The following is a 26649-nucleotide window of genomic DNA, read 5'->3' on the forward strand; positions in this document are numbered from 1 at the left end:
TCTGTCGACATCGCCGGCTAAACGTTTTGTTCGTTGGAGCAGGCATAATGTGAGGTTGGCGCATCGCGTTGATAAATCCCTCCCGTGTAAGCATGCTCTGAGCCCGTCTGTGTCTTGGCGTTTGTCGTGTAAGACCACATCCCATTGTGCATGCCGTCAGCTCAATTACGCTGCTTCTGTCGGCGTACTGCCCTCTGACACTTGTACGCTTGCTTCCCCTTCTAGTCTTTCCATCCGTCAGACGGGCGTTTAATGCGGTGATGAGAACGCTGTAGGGCGCGGGCGTTAAGAGTTTGTTCCTGCGCACGTGATTGCAGGCAAGGAGTCTGGCGGCTCCAGCGCGTCCAGCCGCCAGGAGGACGCGGCCGCGGAGGAACGCATCGCGCAGATCCTCAGCGAGGCCCAGCAAGCCATGACGATGCCGTTGACCAAGGAGCGCAGCCCGGCGCCCCCATCGTCTGGAGCGCAGAACGGCGCAGCCGACGACTCTCACGCCGACAGCGACCCGGACGGCGACGGTGGCGCCAACAACACAAACAACCAGCACTCTTCGGCATCTCACAGGGATGCCAAGCGGTCCAGCCGGAAGTACGAAAACGACGACATACCACAGGTGCGGCTTCCGGACGTTTCTTAGAACCTGTAATAGGTAGCACGCTGCTAGCTTGGTTTGTGAACCATTGTATTAATTCGTTGTTTACTGTTTGGCATGGTTAATGAGCTTCAGGAGTGCAAAAAGATTCTAAAGTACAAGTTTACTGCTTGCAGGCACTCTGCGTATACCACCCTGTGCAGTGCAGTCATAAACTTTGCTTCAGAAGCCCAAGGCATCAGCACACCAGCGCTTAGTGTAGATGTTAGCCCTCCTCGTGAAATGCCGTCATTGACCATCATATTTCCGCTCGATGGGCGCCGATGTCGTTTAGAGTGATTAATTTCTGGGCGCCACGAAGCAGGTGCACGGAGAGTGAAACGGAGCACTGTTTATAACAGTTCACGTGTTCTCCGCAGGAGATGGTGGCGCGCATCTACCAGGAGGAGCTGGCCAAGCTGATGGGTCAGCGCGTGGAAGAGAGCTTCCGGCAACAGCAGTACGACCGCACGCACGAGGAGATCCGCCAGGCGCTGTCCATCTACCACCACGAGTTGTCGCGGCTCTCGCAGCTCGCGCTCACGCCGGGCCACGAGTTCGCGCGTTTCGGCGCGGCCGCCCTGCCCGGCGCGCTGCTCAACGGGGCCTTCCCGGGTCTGTCGCTGGCACCCGAGCTGAGGGGTGGCCCCGGGGCGGCAGCGGCTGCTTCGGCCGCGGCGGCGGCTGCGGCTGCGGCTAGAGTTGCGGCCGCCGACTCAGCCGAAGCTATGCGAGCGGCGCACGAACAACAGCAGCAGCAGCAACAGCAGCAGCAGCAGCCTCCAGTGTCGCAGCAGCACCAGCGACGAGGTGGCTCGTCCCTGGCTGCGCAGTTGGCCCCGCGGGACTGGCACAAGCAGCGCGGCGGCAACAAATACAGTGAGCACTACGGCCTGGGTGAAACGCACGCGTAGTCCTATATGCGCACTGGCTCGGACATCTTTTGAATATTCTGACGTAGTTGATGCGCCAGAAAACGGACATACTGCACGAATAAGACACGATGAGTACTGAATCATGCTGTGTGTCCGTATTCTAGCGCTTCAATATTGACACGTGTACTTATCTTTATCGGGCGACCACGTTTCGCCCCCTAACAAATGTAATCGCACAGCGTGGGACGCGCCTGCATGTATCCGAAGTTTCTGCGAAGCTATCCATGCTTTTACCCGACTGTCTGTTGTCGCCGAACCTTGGGTTATCTGATTTCATCGCTTGACGCGAATGGTGTAGAACTTTGTAGAAGGCATGCGGGTTCCGACGATTAGGCTGGAAAATTCGATGACTACTGTATAAAAGCCGATGCGCTTGACCCGCTGATCAGATTTTCGACGTTCGCCGACCGTGTTCGCCGCTATCGTTGTGCTTTAAGTGTAGCCTGTTTTGTGGGCACAGGTTCGCCCAATAAAAGCTAGTTTTGTCTTTCACAGTACTGCTACTGTGTTCTTTAACGTCACTACCACGTGACAATATGTCCGGCTATTCAAACCAGCTAGGCCAGCTTTCTGTCTTATAACTACCGCTATATTGTTCTCCTTAGCTTCGCTTTGGCGCCGGAAAAGGCGATAGAAGGCGCGTAACGAACGCTCATGTTCATGCATTTTCACACGCCCGTACGTATATGAGCGTATACGTTCGTCTTTTGAGGAGTATAAAGAAGCAGTAGGTCGACGTCCGAAGCTAACATGCTACTCTAGCCTATACAGGTTTCTTACTTCAACGTGTAAAATTACGTGCTGTGCTTTACTCCTAGCTGACGCCTTCTTACTGATTAAGGTAATAAGATTAAGTGAAGTATATTTACATCAAATAACCTATACTGAAATTGCAATGAACACCGTTTTCGCGTCATCTCCGGCTCACTGAGAGGTAGCATGTTATTTATTGGCGATTCCATGTAGACTGTGGCTTGTCTTGTCTTGTTGGGTGCGATCATGAACGGAGCGTTACAAATTTGCTCTGCAAGCTTGTTATCGGCTGCGCCACGCGCTTTGGTTGCAGATCTTTTAGCACTCATTTCTGATTAACGAACCAATGCATAGCGACCTCAAAAAGCTTTATCTTTCGCCATAATTGTTTATCTCTCTTACTGCTGTTGTTTAGAGTTGAGAATAAGGTCATCCTTCTTTTCTTTTTTTTTCACTATTTCACAAAGCCTAATTGACCTGACATCATCTGTGTATTTATCCTCATTTAACAATTATTTACCACAAGCGATCTGACGAGTACGTACCCTTTCGTAGCTGTTGAAGGTGCCAGAAACTTTCATTATTTCTTCGGCAGTCACGGTCGCTTTCTTGCCCCATAATATTCCGTTGTGTTGAACATTCTTTGCCCATTTCATGCATGTTTTGCTGGTCTTGTTCTTAGTCGCTGCGCGTCGAACGAAAGCTTCCAAAGAGCTAACCACGAGCGTTTCGTTCAGCGCTCCTGTGGCACACTCCTTCCTTTAATACTGATTTTACGGAACGTTCACCAACATATCTTCATATACATGTGACGGGGGCAGGGAGGCAGGAGACGAAAAACTTCAAATATGGGCACTGTTTAGCCGGAGAACTTGTACCAGCAAAAGAAAATGCAATGGTACTGTGGCGACGCCGACACAGGCGGCACGATCAGTGTTTGTCCTATTGGATGACGCTGCTTCTATATCAGCACTTTAATTATAAAGGATAGTCGCAGCTTCCGGATCAAACGGCGAGCATCGTGACAATGCCAGGATGTCTCACATGCACCGTGTGCATCTGGCAATGATACGCCCGCCACATTAGTAGCTATACCGCTCACGACGTTGTAACTATCTCGCACGTCTGAGACATCAAACGTGTATTGCGCACGAGCCAAGGTCTGTTATACAATAACACTGACAGCGCGTGGAGACAAATAGAGACAAGGTGCAAGTGGCAGTATTACAATGTAGCACTACAGTGTATCGGAATTGATAACAGTGTAGCTAGCACGAAATAGTGGGGCCCGAAACACTACTAAGTCGTTCCTCCCCACGCTGGCAACAGGTAGTGCATTCTCGCTGGTGCGGCCAGGCGTCAAGTTCCCGGGCGCCGGTTCGACCCCGAGCCCCCCGGGCGCCGCTGGCGTCTTGGGCCTGTCCGACACGCCACCCGGTGGTGCAGCGCCCGAGGATCTCGGCTCTTCGCCGCTGCAGCGCATGCAGTCAATCACCAACTCGCTGCTGACGCAGACGGCGACGCCGTCCATGCCGACGACGAATCAGCGACAGAACAAGGCCGTCCTTCCGCCAATCACGCAGCAACAGTTCGACCAGTACAACAACCTCAACACCGAGGAGATAGTCAAGAAGGTCGGTGGGAGATGGTGGTCTCGTTCTTTTGTGTCCTTCACTATCTCTCTTTCTCTAATTATATTTTTATCGCTTACGCAAACAATTCAGTCTTCCCCATACCGACGGGCTGCAAGCCCTCTCGAGATCTGAACCTTGAGTTCAACGACATATTCCCTCTATAAATGTATGTGCTAATATGTCTGTCATCCGCTTAGCTTGTTTTTAAATTCAGCACCTTATTCGATGCCTTTAGACTATGAGCATATCGATGCCATTCGTGCAGAATTTCTTATGCGTAGCTCTGCGACTTTCTTCATTCGCACAGTACTACTTATCCGCGTCTTCTAAAAGAATCACAACGATTTCCGCTAGTTTGCACGTTATGTGAGAGCATAGCAGCTGTTCTCTAATATGTGTACCAGTGTGTGTACGTGCGTCTAATTTCGCTCTGTTGTCTTTGAAAAGAGAAAAGAAGCGGGTCGCACTGCGATGACAGCCGTTCTCTATTTACCGGGACGCAGGTGAAGGAGCAGCTGAGCCAGTACTCAATCAGCCAGCGTCTGTTCGGCGAGAACGTACTGGGCCTGTCCCAGGGCTCGGTGTCCGACCTGCTGGCGCGGCCCAAGCCGTGGCACATGCTGACGCAGAAAGGCCGCGAGCCCTTCATCCGCATGAAGATCTTTCTCGAGGACGAGAACGCTGTGCACAAACTGGTCGCCTCGCAGTACAAGATCGCCCCCGAGAAACTCATGCGCACCTCGGGTTTCACCGCCGCGTCCAGCCCGCTCGGTGGGTCCCTTTCACCGCGGCCAAGCGAGCTTCAGCGGGCCTTTAGAGGTAGATGTAGGCTGTGTACGCCCGCGAAGTCTTATTTTGGGGCAACATCGCTAGCAGATATATTTTGGAGCTCACTTCCGGCGAACATCCTGGACGGACCTTACCGCGCTTTATTTTCATCGGCCTTAATGGTTTCTTTCTTTCTTTTCAAAGAAAAAAAAAAGCCTGATTGAGCGTATAGATCTAAATTGATGTGCAGCGATATTTTTTCTTGTGCGATCTGTGTCCTCAGTTACTATTTTTGGTATCGGGCAATACGACCACTGTAATGCATGTTGTGTGCGTGGAGGCGTATATCTAGGGTAGCTTCATACCGCAGGGATAATGGTCACGTGACTTGGCATGACGGCCCAGAAAGTCGGAAGTTTTCCGCGTAAATCATTACCAGCAACTTATTTTGCCAACGGCTGTCACATTTTTTTTTTACACGATTTATATTTGAAAACGCAGAAACCTCGATGTCGCTTAGTAAACTGAAGCATCGTCTGCTAGTTTCATCACCACTTAAACACAGTGAATGTCAATTTCAGTCTTGTATGTACTGCAACCGATGCTTTGTCTTGGAGCTGCCTCAAAAGGAATCGCATTAGTTGCTTATTTTCCTTAGAAATCTTGAAAAGTCCGTCTTTGGCAATTCTTAGAATAAAAACCTCAATTCAGGCAGGCCGCGTCGGTGCACGTTGAAATTGGCTGCAATGAAGAGCTGATAGTGCGGCAGTAGAGACCAAACTTCTCGCCGAATGTGTTGTGCACGAACTTGTATTGACTGCTAAGTGTTAAAGTGATAATGAGGTTCGGCTAAATGAAATGTACGCATTATCTTTCCTCAAAGCCTCCATGAACACCCTATGATTGCCGGCTGTCTTAGTCAGGAACTCGCATTCTAACGTTGTGCTTAGTCGATTGGCTTGCTCTCGTAATTCAAACGCTGAGGAGTTCTTTCCTCGCGTTATTCGCTTTCCTTTTTTCTTTTTTTTTCTGCGAAGTGCAGAGCTTAATGATGGCGCGAGTCTTACGATTTCCCTTCTGCCAACGCAGCCGGTTCGAGCAAGCTTCCCGCGTCCAGCGCAGCGGCGGCCAGGGCTGCCGCGCGCGACATGCCCTCACACCGCAACAGCCACTGTGACAACGCGTCTCCGCTGCTCGGCAAGGGGCCCTTCAGTGCCTCACCCGAGTTGCAGGTGGCGCTCATGCAACAGCACCACCACCAACAGCAGCAGCAACAACAACAACAGCAGCAACAGCAGCAGCAACAGCAGCAGCAGCAGGACTCCCGCGTGGCGATGTACGCGCCGCCCTCGAGCCCTACGGCGGCCGCCCGCAAGGGCCACTCTCACCACCCGAGCGGCGGTGGCCGGTCCCTGCCGTACGTGCAGCCCTCGGTGTACGAGATGGCGGCGCTCACGACCGACCTGGACACGCAGACCATCACGGCCAAGATCAAGGAGACGCTTATGGCGCACAACATCGGCCAGAAGGTATGGCGACTTCTCCTCTTGTCACCATCGCCTTGCGCGTATATGCCACTTCTACCTGTGCACGCGTCGATGTGCAGCCTATGATAGTCGCACCTCACTTTTCGCAGATAGGATTATTAAGGTAAGTGAAAAGGGAGAGTCCCCGTTTGAGACAAGGGGACAGGCGGTTCAACCGCATTGAATTGAGACCAAATTGCGTTTACACGTTCGCCTGCGTGAACTGGGGGTTCTACTTCAGTTTATACGTGAAGTGGCACGCGTTGGTAACATTCAACAGCCGCTTACCCATTGATATGACTAACTTGAGTGCTGCACTAAGACGCAGAAATGAATAAATCGAAGCTTTCGCATATTGTCGTTAACTGGTGAGATACACGAGTCTCAACGGCGGGGCGTGACATGTCCGTGCGACGTTTCTGTTCCCCTGTGGAGGCTGCTCCATGTGATCTCGTGATTCGGCGAGCCCACCGCATTCCATGAGATGCAAGGCGCATGCGGCTCGAACCTCGCTTGCTATCCGCTTAACCATGGTGCCGTGCAGGTACTTTGACGCGCACAGCTGCGGTAGCTATGATGTAAGAGGAGAAAAGCAGACGTATGCACGACTACCAATTGTTCGACTTCAAGGACTCCGTTAAAGCGTGCTTCGCTGCATGATATGTCTTAGTGCGGAGGAGCTTGCCTGCGAAACAGGTTGAAGGTTGAGAGGAAGCTTCAACTCGGTTGCTCCTATTTAAATATATGTAAAAGGAGAATTCCTTTTTCTCGGAAACCACTGCACCAAATTTGGCGAGCTTTGTTGCATGTAAAAGAAAAACTTAAAATCTAGTGACCGTTGGTTTCGAACTCTTGATTTCGGTCGCCATTTCTTTTATTAAAAATTGGCAAAAATCGAAAATTTTCTGAGAACGAAACTATAATGCTTACAACTCTGTAACTCAGCAACGAAAAATAATAACCCAATTCTATGAATTGCATCTAATAGTACATCTAAAGCGGACAAAATTTATTTGCTACACGTGAATGTCAAAAAGTGTAGTAATATGGAAATACAGCTTTTGCAAAACCCCTGCACACTACGTAACAAATTTACGTAAAATACAAAATGACATACCGAATTTGTCCACTTTCAATGATATAATGGATGCCATTTACAGAACCACGCTATCTGTTTTTGATTCAGAGCTATTAATTTGTAAATATTGTGCTTCTATTATTTCAAACTTTCGAAATTTTGAAAGTTATTGTAACATCATTTAGGCCATTAATTGAAATTGCGTTGTCAGCAATCACTAGAATTTACCTTTCTCTCTCAATTGCTGCAAATTTCATTAAAATCGGACCAGGGGTTATCTCAGAAAAACGTCTTTGCGTTTTACATGTATTTGAATAGGCCGCGTCGGAGTTGGGCCCGAGCTAAAGCTTCCTCTTAAGAAAACGCGCATTGGTACTTGCTCGGAAAGAAAACAGGTGAGCAAGCAGAAAATGAAGCACGCAAAGTAAAGAGGAACAGGGAGGGTTGCAGGAGGACGGAGGAAGGGTATAAAAACGAAGATGAAACGGGCACAGAAAGCCGTATTATGGCAAACAGACCACGAAGACCACCTAAACGAACATCATGGACGTTGTGGTCTCTGGTCGTAGCCCCGTTTTTGCTCTTGCCGCACTACGTCATCATATAAAAGCCCGATGAACAAACATTTCGCAGTAGAGATAATGTTTCGAATCAATGGAATACGTGGTCCATCAAATGTTTCGGTTGAAATTATATTTCTTGAAGTAGAGTTACATTTCTGAAATTACATTACTCCTATCGAAATTACAGGTATGCCCTACAAACAAGTCACTTAATATTATTACTAAAAAATTTCTCAGCAAGCTTGTTGTTCACGCATTATAGTTAAGGCGAATAGTTGCATAGTGTAGCAGCTCACGATGGCAAAATAACTTTTTCGTCTAACGTTGCCCTGCAGTTTGTTCGGGTCCCTTAAATATTGTTCTCGCGCACTCTTGCAGATCTTCGGCGAGGCCGTGCTGGGGCTGTCTCAGGGCTCTGTGAGTGAACTGCTGTCCAAGCCCAAGCCATGGCACATGCTTAGCATTAAGGGCAGGGAGCCTTTCATCCGCATGCAGCTCTGGCTTAACGACCCGCACAACGTCGAGAAGCTGCAAGTCATCAAAAACGAGCGCAGAGAAGGTGAGCTGTCTCCGCTTTTTCTGTTGACCACTATGGGGAAAATTGCGCACTGTTTCGCGAGAGCATGCACTTGGAAGTGCTAACGCGCAGCATCTTGCTCCTGTACTCTAATTTTGCTTTTAATAAGGAGATTTAGATTTTCCGTACGCAAAGTTAGGGGATGCAAACCGCCGGGCTCACGAAATAATGCAAGAAGGTACGCGAGAGAACCCCAAAGGAATAGAAAAGAGCGCAAACCGGGCTTGGCGTTTTGCGTACGGAAAGGATCCTTTGGGCGCCCTAACCCGTTTGCGTGTGCAAAATGTAAAGCTCTCTAATGTTTGGCGCTCTTCTTAATTGCAATACATCATTTAAAACAAGAGTAAAAAGAAAACGCCGCGTCGTTTAAAGCGACTATGGCGTTAATTGACGTAACGTAAATACCTTCCAGAGACTAGTGCTGTAGGCGTCAAAAGTTGAGAGGGCGTCGCTTCCGTGCAGCTTGTCGAAAATGAGATCAGAGTGCTTGCTGCTCTGGCCTCGAGACGTCGTTCTCGACCCTGAATTTGCGGCTGCGTGTAAAGATCTTGCAGCAGTCAAGGCTTTTCGAATATCATGCGTCCCGCAAACTTTTGACGCCGACAGTGCGTCTTCTTTGTTGTTTTCTTTCCATTCTGTGTGCCTTGCCTAATCATGAGAGGCACAAATTGTAACGTATATATTCACGTCGGACCTCACAAGTTGCGTTGCCTCTTTGCTTGCGCAGCGCTTAAAGCGATGCGAAACGTGACCCGCTTCTCGCGCAGCGAACAAGCGGCGCCGGACGCACGTGGACCTGGAGGCGGCCCCGCGGCCCATGGAGGCGCAGCCCCCTTCGCTTCCGGCCCTGACGGCCGGCGCCGGGAGCTTCCCGTTCGCGGCACCGCCCTCCCCATTCCCGGCGGCCAAGAAACCGCGCGTGCTCTTCTCGGACGAGCAGAAGGAAGCGCTGCGGCTTGCCTTCTCCATGGACCCGTACCCGAGCACTGCCACCATCGAGTTCCTCGCGGCCGAGCTGGGACTCTCGGTGCGCACCATCACCAACTGGTTTCACAACCACCGCATGCGGCTCAAGCAGCACGTCGTCTCTCCGGGGCCCGACGATAACCAGTCGCGAAGTGAGCCACCCCCGCCGACGCTCCTCGGTCCACCGCCCGGTTCGCGCGAGGGCTCCGCCTCTTTCGACCCCGCGCTGTTCCGGGGCCTCCTCGTTCAGCGGCTCGCCGAGATGCACGGGAGCGGCGGGGACAAGAGCGGGCCGAGTGCTTTCGGTGCGGGCAGCGGCGGCGCCCTCACCCTGAACGCCTACAACAGCTACTCTCCGTCGTCGCAGCAGGGCAACGACGAAGGGACGCTGGACCTGAGCATGTCGTCCAGCCAGGCGTCCTCGGGCCGCAAGACGTGGGCTCGCTGCGGGGGAACGCCCACCGATGACCTGGACGACTCTAACTTGTCCCAGGATGAACCGGCGGCCGCAGGAAGTGACCGCGACTCGCTCAAGGAAGAGAGCATCTCGACGCCTTCGCCAGCGCCGCCGCGCAGCGCTGCCGTCGGCGCGTTGGCTCAGCACAACAGCTACAGCAGTCGACGGCGGAAACCGGCGGCGCCCAAGTGGGTGGACCCGGGCCTGTCGCCGGACTCGGACGACGCCGAGGATGACGACGCGAGCGCGAACGCGGACGATGAGTGCGGCGTGGCTGGAGGTGATGCGGAAAGCGCCATCATCAACGGGGTCTGCGTCCGTCAGACGGCCGCCGCCGGAGACTTCGGGCTGCGGCTTCGCGAGACGGTGCGGGTGGACCCCGTGGCTGCCGCCGACGAGGCCCGCAAGAGTGCCGAGAGAGACGAGATGGAGGAGGACGAAGAAGAGGAGGAGGAGACGGCACTCGAGCTGTGCACCACCGCCAAGAAGTCGAGCAGTAGCGGCGACGGGATTCGAAAACTAGAGCAGAGGCTCGACAACCGCGGCGAGGAACGCGGCGACGACTGGGAGTTCTAGAGTAGAACACGTCGAGGCACGCAGCTGCCCACGTCTAGTGCTATAGCCCGTTCGAAGCCTCCGCCCGAGCAGCGTCGAAACCGAAGTAGTGATCCAACTCGGTTGCCAGCTCCGTGACTTCGCACACGGCCCGTCCCTGCCTCCCAATGTCAATATTAGGCTCACCGCCTGAGGTGTGAGACCGGTGCAAGAATCGCTTCCACCAGACGAAACCCTGCGACTCGGTGATTTCAGTGGCCGGCAAAGTTGAGGGGCCACACCTCTTTTTTTTTTTTCTAAACAGAACATCGCCTGGAACAGGTTTCGCAGTTGTGAAAGTACTCGTTGAACTATAGTTGGAAGCGGTGGTTGGTTTGGGGCTTCTGCGACGACGCAATACGCGCCCTGTGAACTCATTGTGGGCAATGTGACGCGCATGCGGGACTGTCGCGCGCCGTTTTCACCCACTCGGAGCCACCTTTTCTTCTTCGAGCCCGGTGCAATGTGGCCTTAGCTCTCACATTCTTCGCTTCTCTTGTTTGTGTTGTTGTCCTTTCAAGCATTGACGTATTTGACTAGACTTTTGCGCCCACGAGCCGAACTCTGAACGACCAGATTATGACGTCATACCGTGCTCCGAGTGCAGCGAACCTGTGTCTATGTCTCCGCGCAGAACTGTGGTCTAGAACCGTTCGTTGTTTTTACGTTTGTACGTTTTTAAGACGTGTTGTGATGTTTCATTTCTCTGTGGCTTGCGGTGATTGACACTGTTGCTGCGTCAGCCTTACAAATCTCGTTGACGTGGTTTTCAAGCCGTAGCAAGCTAATCTTCGTGGCATGAGCCCAGCGTTTTCTATTAATATAGAGGCATTTGCGTATGCTGGGGCGCACACGCAAAAGTACCGGCTGCTATCTCGGCAATGTATTTTATCGTCGCCGCTCTAAGGAATGCCATCGACTTTTTGCCTCTCATGAGCACTTGTTAGTTAACTTGGCTGACCAAAGGTCTCTTACATCCCACCAAATGTAGCCGTGTCATTTATGACCATGCAGCCTCGCGCAAAATCGCAACACGTCACCACTACTTGTGCAATGGAAACTGCGTAATACTTGGTGCTTTTCATGTAGATACAGGAAGAAGTCGTATTCAACCAGATTTTGTAGCCGAGAATTTCGAGCGTAGCATCTGTATGCGGGCGCGAGCTGACTACTGGAAAGCATTTGCCCCCTGTCAAATTTCTGAGTGGAATAGACGCAAGAAAGTTATGTTAGCCTGTTTCCCGGCGTTATTGGTTCTTAAGCTGTGAAAGTACTCGTTGAACTATAGCTGGAAGTCCTGCCTCAGACGTTATTCTGCCAAGTCTCGCATTCGTCGCCATTGCCAGTCTTTGCGATTTAGACAGCCATCCGGCGAACGCAGTTTCCTCGAATGGCTTCGCCGTCGTGACTGGCGAAAGCGAGCGGCAAGAGTCCATTAACGACGCCGCACTGAAGCAGCAGAGAGTCGGCGGGGGAAGATCCACACGAAGCCAAAGACGTGCACAGAAGCTTTAGCGGCGGCCACTGTTGTCCTTATTGAACACGGGAACCGACTGTGTCCCTTCTTCGCAGTGATTTCATAACACGGAGCTCGAGTGTCTTGTCCCAGAGCTAGTGGTATTTATGCACACATGTTTTATATATTTCTTTTTGAACTCAGTCACGCCTTTGTTACCGCCTAGTCCCCTATTATCTGTGCTATGTCCGCTGTCAGTACGTGCTAGTCCCATTCTTCGCCTAACAAGCAGCCGTTGAATGCCTTCCGTGAAGAAAAAAAGAAAGATGCTCCCACGTTCGTTCTCACGTTCGTAGTTCTCACGTGGGAGGCCGAAAAGTCGCAAGCTGTCCGCAGATGCACTTGTTGCAATGAAATGACCAGGAACCAGTCGTTTAGCCCCTCCTTAGTGTTCTGTCTTTGATCGAGACCACGTTAATAGGTCATGCTAAGAAAAAAAAGAAGATGTCACAACACCTACTAAGTTACAAGAGCATTGAAAATGACGGTGTAGTTCAGCCACAGCATGCATGCATGCATTCAAATATGCTCCCTATTCGTATTTCGTCCTTCCTTACCTTACGTAGCCCTGCACATTTTGATCCGCGATCTTCGAGTAATCGAACTTGGAAAAGGAACTGCACGCGTTATTCGGTACACGCGTAGCACTACTGCACGGGCTATCAGCAATTCAAGAGCATCCGCTGCGTGCACCTCGAATGACCAACGCGAAACTACAAGAAGCAGCGCACACGTTTGAGGAGCTAACATTCTGCTGCCAGTTGTAATGGACTTAGGCACCGACACCAACAGCGATGTGATGGTACAGGTATTGCGTTTGAGCTGATTTGTGATGGCAATGTTTTCTTTTTAATCGACATGTGATAACAGCTTTGCGTGTGTGAAATGATGCGAAACGCATCATGCCAGCATTGCACGGGCCTGACAAGCCCCGACAAGCTGGAGAATAGCACCCCGGTGACACTGTAGATACATGATGCCTGGCGCGCGTGTGTAGCGGCGTTAGGCCTTGCCCCTCGCGTCTGCTTCCTTGCCCGACTAGCGTCTGGCCCCAAAATATAGGACTGCCTTTTTGAAGAATAGCTTCACTCCGCTTTCTTGCGCGTGTACTGCTTTGCGTAGACAGGATTGTCGGCATCCGATTCTTTCCGACGTGATCATTTTCTCCATAACTTTTCTTTTTCTTCTCTGTTCCAGTGAACATAACGAACAATGTGTGTGCTTAGACTTTCGTGAGCGTTCAACTTTTCCTCTTTCCCTTTCTAAGAATGTCGACGAGCTCGAAAAGGCCGAATGTGCCACTAACAGGTCTCTAGAAGACACGCGAATACGTTATCGTTACTGGTTAAACGCCGATCTGTATTCTGTATAGTGGAAATCGAATCGAAGCCCTAAGCAAAAAGCAAAACGGCTTCGTTGTTACATCCCTAGATTAGAAAAACCGCCGTTTCCAATGCAATCGTCCAATCTCCCTACTGTTTTCTTTCTCTCTCCAAGTCGAGCCGGGCTCATTTCTCGCTCGCTGCAGCTGGTTACTGACCCCCTAGGGGCGCACTCGTTTGCTCAGCTTTCCTTCGTGCTCGATAAGTGCCAACTGGTGGGGTTAAAATGAAAAAGCAAACCGTGAACTTTATTCGAACCTACCCCCATGACTTCTACAGGCAAAAATAAATAAATGATAATAATAATAAAAGAGGGGCGGGGACTCGCGCGTTCTTTGGGTGCACAGTAGTATTTACCCCGGAACGAGTGTAATCATCTTTCTTCTCCAGTAGGTCCAACAGCTGCGCTTAGGACAGCTTTCATACGATGCCCAGAGTCACTGGCTCGTGAGAGCGTTGTACGCATGTATTCTCGGCCGACATTGTTCTCTCTTTGAAACAGTCGACGGTGCATTCAATGCACCGTTGAGCTGCACACTGGCGCGAGTTCACCGGCAGGTGTCCGTTGACTGTCAACCTGACCCGGTGCCGCGCGAGCGCCCTCTCGAGGGGCACACGCCACCTTTCCACTTTCCCCTCAAGCTTTGGGAGTCTGACTCCACCTGTGTATAGACCCGAGTGCTGAACACCTGACTCTGTGTGTGTGTGTGCGCGCGCGCGTGCATTCGCGATGTGGCTGTTGTACTCTCTTCTGAGTGTTTTGTCTCGGACAATGCGAAGTTGCTTCTGTTTTGTTTTCCCTTGTTCATTTTCACACGTGCAAGGATCGACAAATGTTACATATATAAATATATAGTATACATAAGTATAAATATATATACATATATAAACGTATGCGATGACCAGAGGCGTGTGTAAATACTATACATAAGCATACCGTCGAGTAAGCTCTGTAGCATACCAAGCCTCGGCTTAAACGCAGCTCTGAGTGCACTAACTCTGGCGTAGGGTGCGCACCTCGCTTTACCGATGGTGTGCAGTTTCGGGCTGCGGTTGAAGGGGGGCTAGCAAGACATAGTCAAAAGCCATAGTTGAAGCACAACGTTCCCCATTCCAACTCCCCTCCTAATTATCGTTTCCACTTAAAAAAAATGATTTTCGGACTTTTATGCCGCTTATTGTGGTGCTAAAACACGACGAAAATGTGGTGATGGGAATGCAAGAGCATTTAGAACATAAAGCTTTTTTCTTCTTTTTTTTTAAAGTAAGAAGGACAGAGAAGTGTTGCTTTTTTTTTTTTTCGACGCCCTGTTCGTGTTTTTTAGCATTTGTTTTTCGTCGACGGCTCAGAACTGTCACACTTGACATTGTACATAGACGATCCCGGTCCTCGCATGGTTATGTAGATCACGCATACATATACCGCGTACATATAGCGTAGGTGCGAGATTTCATTCTCCAGTCCCATTCAAACCTTTGAGCGCTCTCCTGTTCAGATAACCCCGTATTTGCTACGCCTATTGCGTACGTGTCACTCAAGTTGTCGATAAAAGAAAGAAGAAAAGACACGAATTAACCTTCGGGGACGTTCGTACCCCCTTGCGTAAGCTAGTGAACACACCCGTCTCATCGTCGCATACACATTTATACGGAGACACGCAGTGCGTTATTTCCGTTATCTCAACCTGTCACTCATCAATCATGGGAAAGAGCTGATGGTAGTAGCCACATCTCTTTTTATTTTACTTTTTCCTTGCAAAGAGACTAGGCTAGCAGATAAAACGTCCTCCCCTGTCACATTCCTTCACCGTAGTTGCTGTCTTGGCCTTTCCGACAATTTTCTAACACGCGCGATAAACGTTGCTGCTTCTCCCTGAGGAAATGACAGTTGACGTACATAATTCGCTCCCGCGCGAAGCTTTCCAGTGGTCCCTTGTTACGCATGGCGGTTAACTTCATTTGCCGAGTTAACACGGTGGGGCGATTCCGATGCCAAGGTTCGTGCTCTCATTAGAATGTCCTGTGTTAGAAAGTCTTTGGTCGGTCAATTGAGTTAGCTCCGTCTGTAGCGTAGTTGCTTTGTGTTAACACTACTTTGCTTAGTTGTCTATTTGGGGCCGCTAAAATGATGATCGGGTAATCAACAACGCCGCTTCCTTTCTTTTCGTTTGGGAACGCTAAAAAGATTAAAAGAAGAAATGCAATTATCGGAGCCACCTAGACTGTGCTGCTGAACCTCGCGATTCTCTTGAAATGCTGAATGACGTGCGATTTTTTTCTTCTGCCTTTAGTTCTCGCGACTGGTCTATTTAAAAAGCCCCTGTTTTTCATTCGTATGGAATATGTGATACATCAACTGCCACTTGGGTGTACATTATACATATACATACAAATATAAATATATACATATAAATATATAAATATATATAAATATACATACATTATATATCTGATTGCTTGTTGCCTTCCATGAATGTGTACACAGTCATGCGAAATCCATCGACCGTGTAAATGAACCGAGTGTCGAAATGGAACGATCGCCAGGTCCTGCTCCCATATACTTGCGTGGCCAGGGCCTCCGTATGTCGCAGCTGGAAGAAAAGAAAAACCAAATCACCCTCGCGTTCGTTTGATGCTCTTTTTTTCCCACTCTCCGCTCCGGTGTTTCTTACCTCTTCTATGGTGCGCTTGTGTTGTGTGTATTTTTAAGGTTTGCAAGAGGCGATGCCTCAAAAAAAAAAAAAATGTGGGCAGCGATGCAGTTACATGCCTTCCCCTGTGATGCCACTCTCGTTCATCGTGGTGCGCTGTCTCTCAATACAAACACGGAGATATCTTGCCCGCACCCTCTCCCATCCCTTACGACTTCGTGCAATGTAATTTATAAACCATCATCTTCCCGCGTAAGTGTTATTATTTTTTTTTTAAGTTCACGCTCGCTCACTCGCGTTGTTCAAAGAACCAAAGGACTCCTTGTGTACCGTTTTGCTGTCGAGTGTGTTTTATTATTACTTTTCTCGCGAGGAGAGAGCGCTTTCTCGGCGTGCTGTTTTCTCTTTTACTCGCTTGTCTCCGTTAGCTGACTTGTTGCGAGGGCGGTGACAGCTTGACAGTTTCTTTTTTTTCATGTGTGTGTGTGTGTGTGCATGTGTGTGCTCATGTTATTATTGTCAATTCTCAGTGGCTGATACCCGTTCGGTGCACCTTGACGCTTCAGCTCTCTCCCCGACCCAACCGACATCAGCCCGTATGCACGCACGTTTTTTTTTTTTTTCGTCTCTAAAAGCAGCAGCGGATGCGAGAGCTGTGTATGTTTGATATTAAGAATCCATATTACTATTTTTATTCTACTTTCAAATAATAATAAAGTTGATCTTTGCCCGTGTCTCTCAGCACCCGAGTCTCTGTCTCCGATGGTTTGTTCTTTTGTCCGTTGCTTCTGCTCTCGGAAGCGGCTCGTGAACGACGCGCAACACTCAACGAGCACGTAATGCCACCGCTCCTCAAAACCCGTAGCTTCCACCGCAGTGCTCATAGCGTTCTACTTCTGAAATTGCGGTTGCAGGGTCAAGACACAGCTAGGTGATCGCGGTGCTGTGGATGAAGGACGCAATAACTGCCCCTATACCTGCACGTTAAAGATGTTCATGAGCAATAATTATCACGAGCATATATATATATATATATATATATATATATATATATATATATATATATATATATATATATATATATATATATATATATATATATATATATATATATATATATATATATATAGGCACTGTAGGCACTGTAGGAAGCTCACTTCTCTTTATGTTCGCGCGCTGTTTGCTGCCTTGGAAAATGTTTTCTTTTTGGTGCCCTAAAGGAGGCTACGTAAGGGTTTACTCTCTGTAAATAATTTCGAGAAAAAACATTACGATAAAATGCATAAAAATATAGGAGATACTTAAGTCTTGTGTTCAGGACATTTTCAATGTGAACCAATTTAAAATGCTTAGATTTTTATGCTGATATGCCTATAAACAAACCTGATGCTATCTGTACTTGCGAGTTGCAGCACGCCGAAATAACACCCGTGACTTCTTTTATTTTGTACATGTAGTACTTCGCCCTGCTGAGCTTCCTCCTTTTACGAAGTGTGGATGGGTGGAAGAAGCTTTCCAGGTCCTTGATTATTAGGAAACCTGCCTAAACACAACCGAAAGAGGAGGGTCCATTGTAGCCTATGCACCTTCGCTTGCGGAGAGCTCTTTTTGCACTACTCAGTTCGCGCCGAGGTTGCGATGGGGGCGCCGGTGACGGGTTTTTCCACAGCACCGCCTGGGCAGAGTCTGAGGCCTATAGCGTCTTCAAGAACTGCTTTTCGACGCGCCTCACCATCGTCTTCCTGCGCTACAGCATGTTGCCTGCTGCGGCCTCCGAGATACGTGCACAGACGCCACCATTCTAAGAGCCTAAGTGGCATTCAAATCATCAGACAAGTTTGAACAAGTTAACAAGCTGCACAATAAAACAGTGGCTAAATATCCGGCTCCCAACTGTCGATTACGAGAGGGGCGCGATTTCGGTGATGGACGAAGTTATATTGCGAGGCATTCTTCGCCTCATACCAAGCACGTTGCGGTGTAGGTAGACAAGTTCGTGTCGCGCCTCGATTCGGGCCCCTTTAACGAAAATTGTGTACTTAAATTGTTTTACTTAAAACGCAATATTTTGTTGAAAAATGATCAGTTTGCAAAGTCACAAAGACTGTTTGAAGCTAGAATCGACGAAGTTTAAGCAAATCAACGTGCTGCCTATCAATTCCATGCTAACTGAATCATTATGTTTGCATCTACTGTAGAAGCTAGCGACAGAGTTCCCTCTAGTAATCTTTGTAGGAAACTCCATGGCAGCTATAGTGTTTTGAGACGTCACGTTACACTGGACCGTCTTCGGGATCGGCCCACTTTCGCCAGTCCTATCCTCGCAGTAGCTAGCGTGGAAAGGCAGTCATGTTGCGTCATTTAATAAACGACATATCAGTCTGTTACCAAATTTAACAATACAATACGTCGACACGCAAATGATGAAGACGATACGTTTATAAAAGGAGGACGGTGCTTTGACCGACTATCGGCAGGGGGTAAGGGTCTTAAGTTAATGTCTTTGTATAGAGAGCGTGCTCCCAAGAATATTATCGACAGCAATTGAGCATTTCCGCACAAAAAATTTATTCTCATAGAATCCATCTCATGACGCATGCCGACATTAATGCGATTAACATTGAAGCAATGTAGCGATGCACCATATTGCCACCGACAAAACGTCATGTATGAGGCTTGCACAGCAGCCGGGCTCCTCTCTCGCGCTGACACGCTGCGCCATCTGGCGCCACCGCTGCGAAGTCCGCGCATGGCTTGTTCCCTCGCTGCACGCAGCATCCATCGCACGGTGCAGCCCGCTAACTTGTCGGGCTGCTGTGCTTGAAGAACCTGTGTGACGCGGGGTCGATTCCTCGCAGCACCGGATCAATTTCAAAGGATTTTAATGCGATTATAGCATTAGTCGACTCCCTTCACGCAGTTCCTACTTTGCGACCATCTGGCTGTCTAAGCGTTTCCCCCGATTTTTTAAATAAAATGAAACCTTTTGCTAGTTTAAATCGAACCCGCGTTTCACTAGTTCCTCAAGCACAGCAGCCCGACGCTTTATCGGGCTGCACTACTGATGCATTGGGTATGCGCCGCTCTTCAGTGAACATCTTTCACGCCCAATTCGTTCGCTGGGTATGTGCCCATGCTGTGCCCAAGTGGGTATGTGCCCACCGGTGCTTGCGTTCGCACGCACCGGTGCGCCAAGCACCTCGGAGACTACGCGCAGACTTCTCGTCAGTGCTGCTGGCGGAAGCTTTAGCTCGGGCCCAATTCCGACGCGGCCTATTCAAGTACGCGTAAAACGCAAAAACGTTTTTCTGAGATAACCCGTGGACCAATTTTAATGAAAATTGTTGTAATTGAAAGAGAAAGTTAAATTCTAGTGACTATTGGAAGCAGAATTTCGATTTAGCGCCTGCAATTTGTTTAAAAGATATTAAAAAATTGGGAAGTTTGACAAAGATAGGATCACGAAGTGTACAAATTAATGGCTCTGCATCAAGAACAGATATCGCGGTTCTGTAAACGGTACCCACTAGATCATTTAAAGCGGACAAATTTGGTATGCCATTTTATATCTTACATGAATTTGTTACGTTGCGCGCAAGGTTTCTGCAAAAGCTGTATTTGCATATTACCAAATTTTTTGAGATTCATGTGTAACATATCAATTTTGTCCGCTTTAGATGTACTATTAGATGCGATTCACAGAATTGTGATATCATTTTTCATTGCTGAGTTACAGAGCTGTAAAATTGATAGTTTCGTTTCTGATTTTCTTAAAATTTTTGCCACCTTTAATATAAAATTGACGGCCCAAATCGAAAATTCGAAACCAACAGTCAATATAGAGTTTAAGTTCTGTTAAATACAACAAAACTCGTCAATTTTAGTGCAGTGGTTGCAAAGAAAAGCGAATTCTCCTTTTACATGTATTTAGATAGGAGCACCCGAGCTAAAGCTTCCTCTTAAGCATGATGCGTTTCGGCGGTAGCAATACGGTGTGTCGCTGCATTGTTTCAATGCTAATCGCATTCCCGTCGACAGTCATCGTGAGATGTGTTCTGCCGGTATTTTAATGCGAAAAGCCTTCTTGCTATTCTCAGAGCAGTTTTTTTTTTTTCGGCTATCTAGCTATATCGTCATAAATGTGTGCCGATCCCGAGGATAGTCCACTGAAAGATGGGAGTCAATCCAGAAGGTAGTGTAGTCTAAAATATGGGTCGTCCACGTGGGTATGTGCCACCTGGCATGTGTCGCTCTTCAATGAAACACTTCTACGCCTACTTTGGTGTGCACCGCCGAGTATGTGTCCCTGTCGTCGCTGGGCATGTTCCAGTGAGTGTGTGCTGCTCTTCCATGAACCTGTTTGACACAAACTTGGGGTAGCGCGTATGTGGCGCTGGGTATGTGCTTACTTGATGGTGGCGCCGCCAGAAGGCGCAGCGTGTCCATAGGTAAGCCGGAGAGAGGGGTTCGGCTGCAGTACACACCCACGCGTTTCGGATATTCGGATGCTTAAGTTGCCGTAGGTCAGTCCTAACCAAACTTTTTCTTTTTTTCTTTTTTGAAGTGCTCCATACCCATTCTAAGAGATTGACCATGAATGGGTACATACTTGGTACCACATACCCAGTTGCATATGACCAGTGCCTCAAGTTATGGCGTGAAGGAACTTAGATACAAACAAACATACCGCGAAGTGGGTAAAATTCCCAAATAATGGTAATCGCAATAAACGAAGAGAAAACCCACGGTTTCCTGCAATTTTACTTCAGATCTAGCAAGAAACACAGATGACTGTAAAAGGAAGGGGAAAGAGTAAAACGTCCCAACAAGGGGCCAAGGATGAAGACTGCGCGGCCAGTTGAAGGTTTCCCAAGTTACAATGCACTGTGAATGCGAAGAATTGTTTGCCTTTTACCAGGTAGATTGTGGTAGGTAGGTAGGTCCCTGTGTCGCCTCGTTTGGGTCCACTTCAATAGTAAAAAAGCGATGGCGCATCAATGATTTGGAGATGATTGGCGACGTTAATGCGCTTATCAATTCTTCCTACGATAGGTGGGCGATTGGTGGAGATGTCATTCACAGATTATGATTATTAGGATGATTATTAACGTAACGATGCAGAGACAGGTTTGGGTTATGTACAAGTGCAGCGTGCTTATCAAAGACCTTGACGTGCAATCTAATTGTTATATATACCTATTGCCACATAACCAGTGAGGTAAGTCGTTTACCACAAACTAGGCAGCTGCCAGCAGCAATTTGTCTATGCGGGCGCATACGCAGTGGCCATTGTTGTAAGCTGGGCAAGACAACATCCAGAACCTACCTAGTGGCAGAAGCTATTAAACAACTTGGGTCACTGGGCATGTGAAAGAGATTAGATACGGACACACAAACATGCCCCAAAGTTGGTCAAGTTTCCAGAGAATGCAAATACTATAAAAAATTACGTTTTCCAACGGTGGATTTTTACGCAGGGTCGCCTATCGCAACAGCCCAATACTCTACACATGCTCTGCACGAGATAATAACGACGTTCCTTCCCTCGTGGCAGCTAGCACTTTGAAGCACTACGCAATATTCCACCACCGCCTTCGGTACAGGCCCCGGTCGTAACGTAACTAGTAACCTTTCTTTTTTTTTTTTGCCGGAGTGCAATAAATCAGTCCTCATGCCACCGTCGTCGCCGTCGTTTTGCAGTTGTGGTCACACACATGCTGATATCATACTCGCGTTTCACAGACATGTTGCTCTATCTTATAACACTTTGGTGAACCACAAACGAGGATAGATATCTACCTGAAAAATGATTCGTGTAACATTCATTTCTTAGTGCTTGGGGTCTGCATATCATTTTTATCAGGCGTTTCCGGTCGAATGAGAGTGCCTTAATAGCAGTGGCCAAGGCAAGGCGTTCAGGAAAACTGGCACGAGATACTTTTTGGGAGGCATTTGTAAAGTACTTTATTAAATCATATGCGAGGTTTGCATACATGATGTACGAGATTGTACCGTGCTAAACAGATACGTATATTGTGTTCGTTGAACAAGTGAACTGTATTTGGTTAATGGCACAATACGCGACATAAGTGTAAAAACAGTAAGAGTTGCAGTAGGCATCCTGGCAGATAATGACGACACTGGGTGCTCCTTCTGGTGGCTCGTGGCATCATCTTGTCCCTGCCGGTGGTTTCGAGTCGATAATCTGCGATATGAAAATAATGCAATAGTATCACCAAGAATAGACGGTGTTAGTATCTAAAACAAGTGCGCATGCTCAAATTCAGCAATGAAACAACCTAATTGACAGCTTTAGAAGCCATATTAACAACGAAAAGTATGCCACTGTTTTCGTTGGTCTGATGAAACTTTCTCGCGCTGTCAAAAGTTTGGTGTCGATATTACAAGTGCTAAACGTAGCTGCACTAAACATACTTATCGCGATTTTTTAAAGCACACATACCGACCGCGAAGAGGAAGAAAAAGAACACAAACGTCAATCATGTATCAAACTATGAACATTCGTGATCAGTTCCTAAAACAGACGGCATACTTGTGTGACCTTGAACAATCAAACCCAATTTCCAGCGAAGCTTTTTGTCTCGAGCGATTGCAATAAGGAAGTTAGTTGCCTCTAATTGAATCACACTTTGAAACCTGGGCCATATATGACCGGTCCGTTTGAAATCTAGCCAGCAGCCAGCATATAACCTATACGGGAACTTGGTAAATAAATTTTACAAATGAAGTAATTCATCACCACACGTGCTACTTTGCGAGAACACTGGCCATAAGGTTTCCTCCATTGTTACTAAGTGCGATCCTGGCACTGGCGCTTACAGTTCTCCTAGGGCAGCAGGCTAGAATGCAGCGTTGTGCCTAAAACACGCTTATAACGCTCCGCATAGCCTGCATACGTAATCTACGGCTACGGCCGTAATTTGTTCACGTATTTTGAACTTGGTTTCCGGCAGGGTGACGCTTGCTAAGACTTGTTTCAAAAACTTTTGCAAAAACTGTATTCCAGTCACACGCTTTCGACTTCGCACAAATATTTGACATAGTAGTACGCCCATTGTTGCTAAGTTTGGTCGTGATAGTATCTTTAGTATGCGCTCCAGGGCGCTTGAAAACGTAATTGATTGAGCGTGCCGCGATTAAAAGAAACACATTCAATTTAGCCTGTACATGACCCATAATTGGCCCATTATTTTAGCCAATATGTAAACACTGGGCAACAAAAAGGCCCTCCGAGACACTGAAAAACATAGCTTAAAATGATAACGTAACGCTTTCGAGAACGTGCTTAAGAAAATTTCACAAAAGTTCTATTTATTTCACTTCACACGAAAGCTTTCCTCACTTATTTACCACATGCTTGTTCAATTTGATGTCGGTAGGGTTTTAGTTCTGTCAGAGCAAAGCGCTAAATTTTGTGCCACTCGTAAAACACTCACGACGTTCTGGAGCACTTGCATACATAATTTATTGCAAAAGCCGCATTTAACCCCCATACTGTGTATTTTACCTACAGATCGCCCATTACCTCACCCTTACTTTCACCAAACATAAACAAGCTACATTACTTAGTTCACCGAGAGTACCGGGTGAACGTCGTATAACGTATGGAAACAAAGAAAAAGGATGGCTCAAAAATAATTTGTCGAGCTCATAATGAAGTGAGAAACACTTAAATTTGCGACAAATCGCACTAAATATTCTTTATATTCCTACACAAAGTATGTGTAACGCAGAGTTACACATACACGCTACCTCACTCCAGCGTTTTGACAGCGAGTTTCCCCGGTCATCGAGTGAGATGTGTTCATGTTCGTTTGTGCGCGCGTGACACCATACTTGTTTAGTTAGTATACGAATGTTTACAAGTTTATACGGCCGATAAAACTACTATCAGTACTTTCTATAGCTGTCCACTAATTTGCTATTGCAATCCATGCTTCGCCTTTCGGTCGAAACTGCGACTTTTTTAATAAGATACTCGTCATTTGTGTGATCCTTTACGCTCCTGTTATATACATGTTGTTTGAGCTTTCTGCCGTTCTAATTAAGTCACCGGCTACCTGTATCGCCGAGAACTTTGTCAGGCCGAGTTTTGCACCCGCAACTCGAGCGAGAATCGCAAGTGGCGGCATGTTTTGGACGTTGGGCGAGTTCCATTCCGTTCGTGCCACTCGTCACAATGCGCCACAGCGGCGGGCCTCTGGACCGACCACTGACCTGCCTAACTGCGGTGATGCGCGCGAAAGGCTCGCCCGGGTCGCAGACACCACGGTAGTCCTCGAGGTCCGCGTGGTAGAGCGCCACGCATACGGCAGGGTACTCGTCCAGGATCAACGTCATCTGGACACGCGCAATCCTCGTCACTGCTTATCAACACTTTCGCATTTACGCCGCACAAATTTACCTACACGATAAGGTGTTTTACGTTACTAGAATCAAAGTTTAAAGTTAGGCTGGTACATCTTAGACGACTTACACCACTCGTTTATTGCTGGTAGCCAACTTTAGGTATTCAGACATTTCTTTAAGTGCTTTCAGAATCAGAATCAGAATAGGTTTTTATTGAGATCATTAGAATGATAACAAGTTGTTAATATTCACCTAGCTAATTGGTTAAGTTTAATTATGCTAACCTTTAAATATATGTTCTATTGGGCGTTGGTCACATTTGAAACAAAAGTTTTAGAGTAAGTAGTAAGCTGGGATGAACTTGGAAATACCTGATGAAGTTATTTTCATTACTATATAGCTTTAACGTGGTTCTTTCTTCCGGGCTCTGAAGAAAAACTGCGAAGTATGGAAATTTTAAAGTAGCCGTGCTCTTGCGCACTTGCATAGCAGCGTCCTCGATCGTGTTTCTAAAGAACGAAGCCGGCGTGCACATCGTAAAAGAGAAAAAGCGATCAGCCACGGCGTCCAGAGTACATCAGTACCTTGATTGTGGCGATCTAAATCCACCAGAGTCATATAATAATAGATATAGGCCGGCCAGCCGAACACACTTGTTGGGCTTTCTTTACGGCGCGCATGTAGGCTGGGTTATTTGAAAACATGATTGGCAGTGCTGCCGTCCAGACGCGAATGAGCGCAGCTGCGTCATCTTTCTTATTCGCTGTCTTGTTTTTTTAGAGTCCAGAAAAAATAACGACGTTAAATATAACGTAATGGAAACAGGTTTGTGTGTTCACGCTATAACACATTTCAAGTATGACTCTTGCCCTATAAAACAAATATTTAAATGGTGCGGTTTTTTTTTTCTTGTCAATTTTTTGCATTGTATATATGCACGATGACGCAGCAAATGGATCAAACGTCCACTATGAACTATTGCAAACAGCGTTCACGAGGCTGTGCCCTTGATCGCGCCGAACTAAAACTTCACCTACGCATGCACTCACCAGACCAGCTTCCTCAAAGCGCATGCGCGAAGTATACCGGGCGAATACTAACGCTATATTCAGGATGTCGCGATGCTCTATGCGCTACCGCTATCACCTGCACCATTCCTAAAAAAAGAAAAAAAAACCGTAAGACTACACAGCTGTAAAGGCTAACGCAGCTCCTGAATACCGGTAACGTCTTGTTGTTGCAGACGGCTCCGCAATAATCTTGGCCACCTGCGGCTCTTTAACGTGCACCCGCGCACCCAAAGCACGGTGCAGGAGTGTTTTTTCATTCTTTCCCGATCATAAACGGCTGCGCTTTCAGCCCGCGCTTTTGCCCTCGGCATAGGAACTGTGCATAAGAACTCGGCATCACTTGTCTTGAATGACTGCGTATTCTTTCCCCGCAATTTTCTGGAAACAGTCGATACGAAGACTTTACGTAGAGCTTAAACGACGCTAATCGTTGTTAGTTTGACGAATCTGTAATATCAAATTGGCTTCAAGTAGGTCCTGTACGAAACCGCAGGGACCTTCGAAGGCAGAAGGACAATATTTAAGGAAATTCCTACTGCCTCTCATTCCTATGCTGGTAACACAGCCATACTTGATGAGCAAACACATATCAGCGGTTAATTTTACTCCCGTCGTAATCCGAGCACGTAACTGTGGTGATGAGGACTTCGCGCTCGCCCTTCCGCGACATAAACAACGCCGGCTGCGCCTACACAAATAAACGCAACTCGCGTCGTAATATTAGCGAATGGGAGGCGGCTGAACGGCCAAGACCATTGCGGCCCCGGTGTTCTTGCCTTTTTCCTCAGCGTGGCGACAGTGTCGAAGGCCTCGAGTCGCACAGATTGAAGCTGCGTGCCGGCGGGCACCTCGGCGAAGTTGCCGATGGCCGCATCTGCGAAGTGCACCGGCCGCTTGTCCCGGCAGTGCTGCGAACAGGAATCCCACCACTTGTACGAAGACGCCAGGATATGTGCGGCACGATTCTTAGTCCTATGCCAAAGCAAGGCAGTTAGAGCAATACACTTGTGAGAATTCAGCTCTCAATAAAATTCATCAAAGAACGGAAAGCGCGAGTACCAGGGAAGATAATAACGGTAGCGCGTCAAGATACCTTGTTCGTGCTATGGTGAGCTTCATGAAAGGGAACGCTGCTGGTAGATTTATTTTCCCTTCGTACCAATGATAACGCGCTATGT

At 48.0% G+C, this 26649-nt stretch overlaps 2 protein-coding genes across 16 annotated transcripts in view; one reads left to right on the forward strand and one right to left on the reverse strand.

Moving 5' to 3' along the window:
- The window catches only part of ct (homeobox protein, cut), a 760713-nt gene extending 743938 nt beyond the window's left edge, over positions 1–16775 (forward strand). For 11 of the 12 annotated variants that reach the window (XM_065427446.1, XM_070534592.1, XM_065427440.1 and 8 more), the window contains 7 exons: positions 318–613; positions 1012–1510; positions 3649–3953; positions 4457–4772; positions 5811–6250; positions 8267–8447; positions 9233–16775. In XM_065427446.1, coding sequence (XP_065283518.1) covers positions 318–613; positions 1012–1510; positions 3649–3953; positions 4457–4772; positions 5811–6250; positions 8267–8447; positions 9233–10464 — 3269 coding nt within the window. In that variant the 3' untranslated portion in view covers positions 10465–16775. The remainder of the gene's footprint in view (positions 1–317; positions 614–1011; positions 1511–3648; positions 3954–4456; positions 4773–5810; positions 6251–8266; positions 8448–9232) is intronic. The other variant, XM_070534591.1, reaches the window with a different exon arrangement.
- A 5289-nt stretch (positions 16776–22064) lies between these two features.
- LOC135898502 (uncharacterized) overlaps positions 22065–26649 on the reverse strand; it is a 65876-nt gene continuing 61291 nt past the window's right edge. For 3 of the 4 annotated variants that reach the window (XM_065427455.1, XM_065427454.1, XM_065427452.1), the window contains 3 exons: positions 26248–26379; positions 24270–24392; positions 22065–22236 (listed from right to left, as the gene is read on the reverse strand). In XM_065427455.1, the coding sequence (XP_065283527.1) occupies positions 22201–22236; positions 24270–24392; positions 26248–26379 (291 nt within the window). In that variant the 3' untranslated portion in view covers positions 22065–22200. Of the gene's footprint in view, positions 22237–24269; positions 24393–26247; positions 26380–26649 lie in introns of those variants that run through there. The other variant, XM_065427457.1, reaches the window with a different exon arrangement.

Source organism: Dermacentor albipictus, chromosome 2, assembly GCF_038994185.2.
Source record: "Dermacentor albipictus isolate Rhodes 1998 colony chromosome 2, USDA_Dalb.pri_finalv2, whole genome shotgun sequence".
Classification (NCBI taxonomy): Eukaryota; Metazoa; Arthropoda; class Arachnida; order Ixodida; family Ixodidae; genus Dermacentor; species Dermacentor albipictus.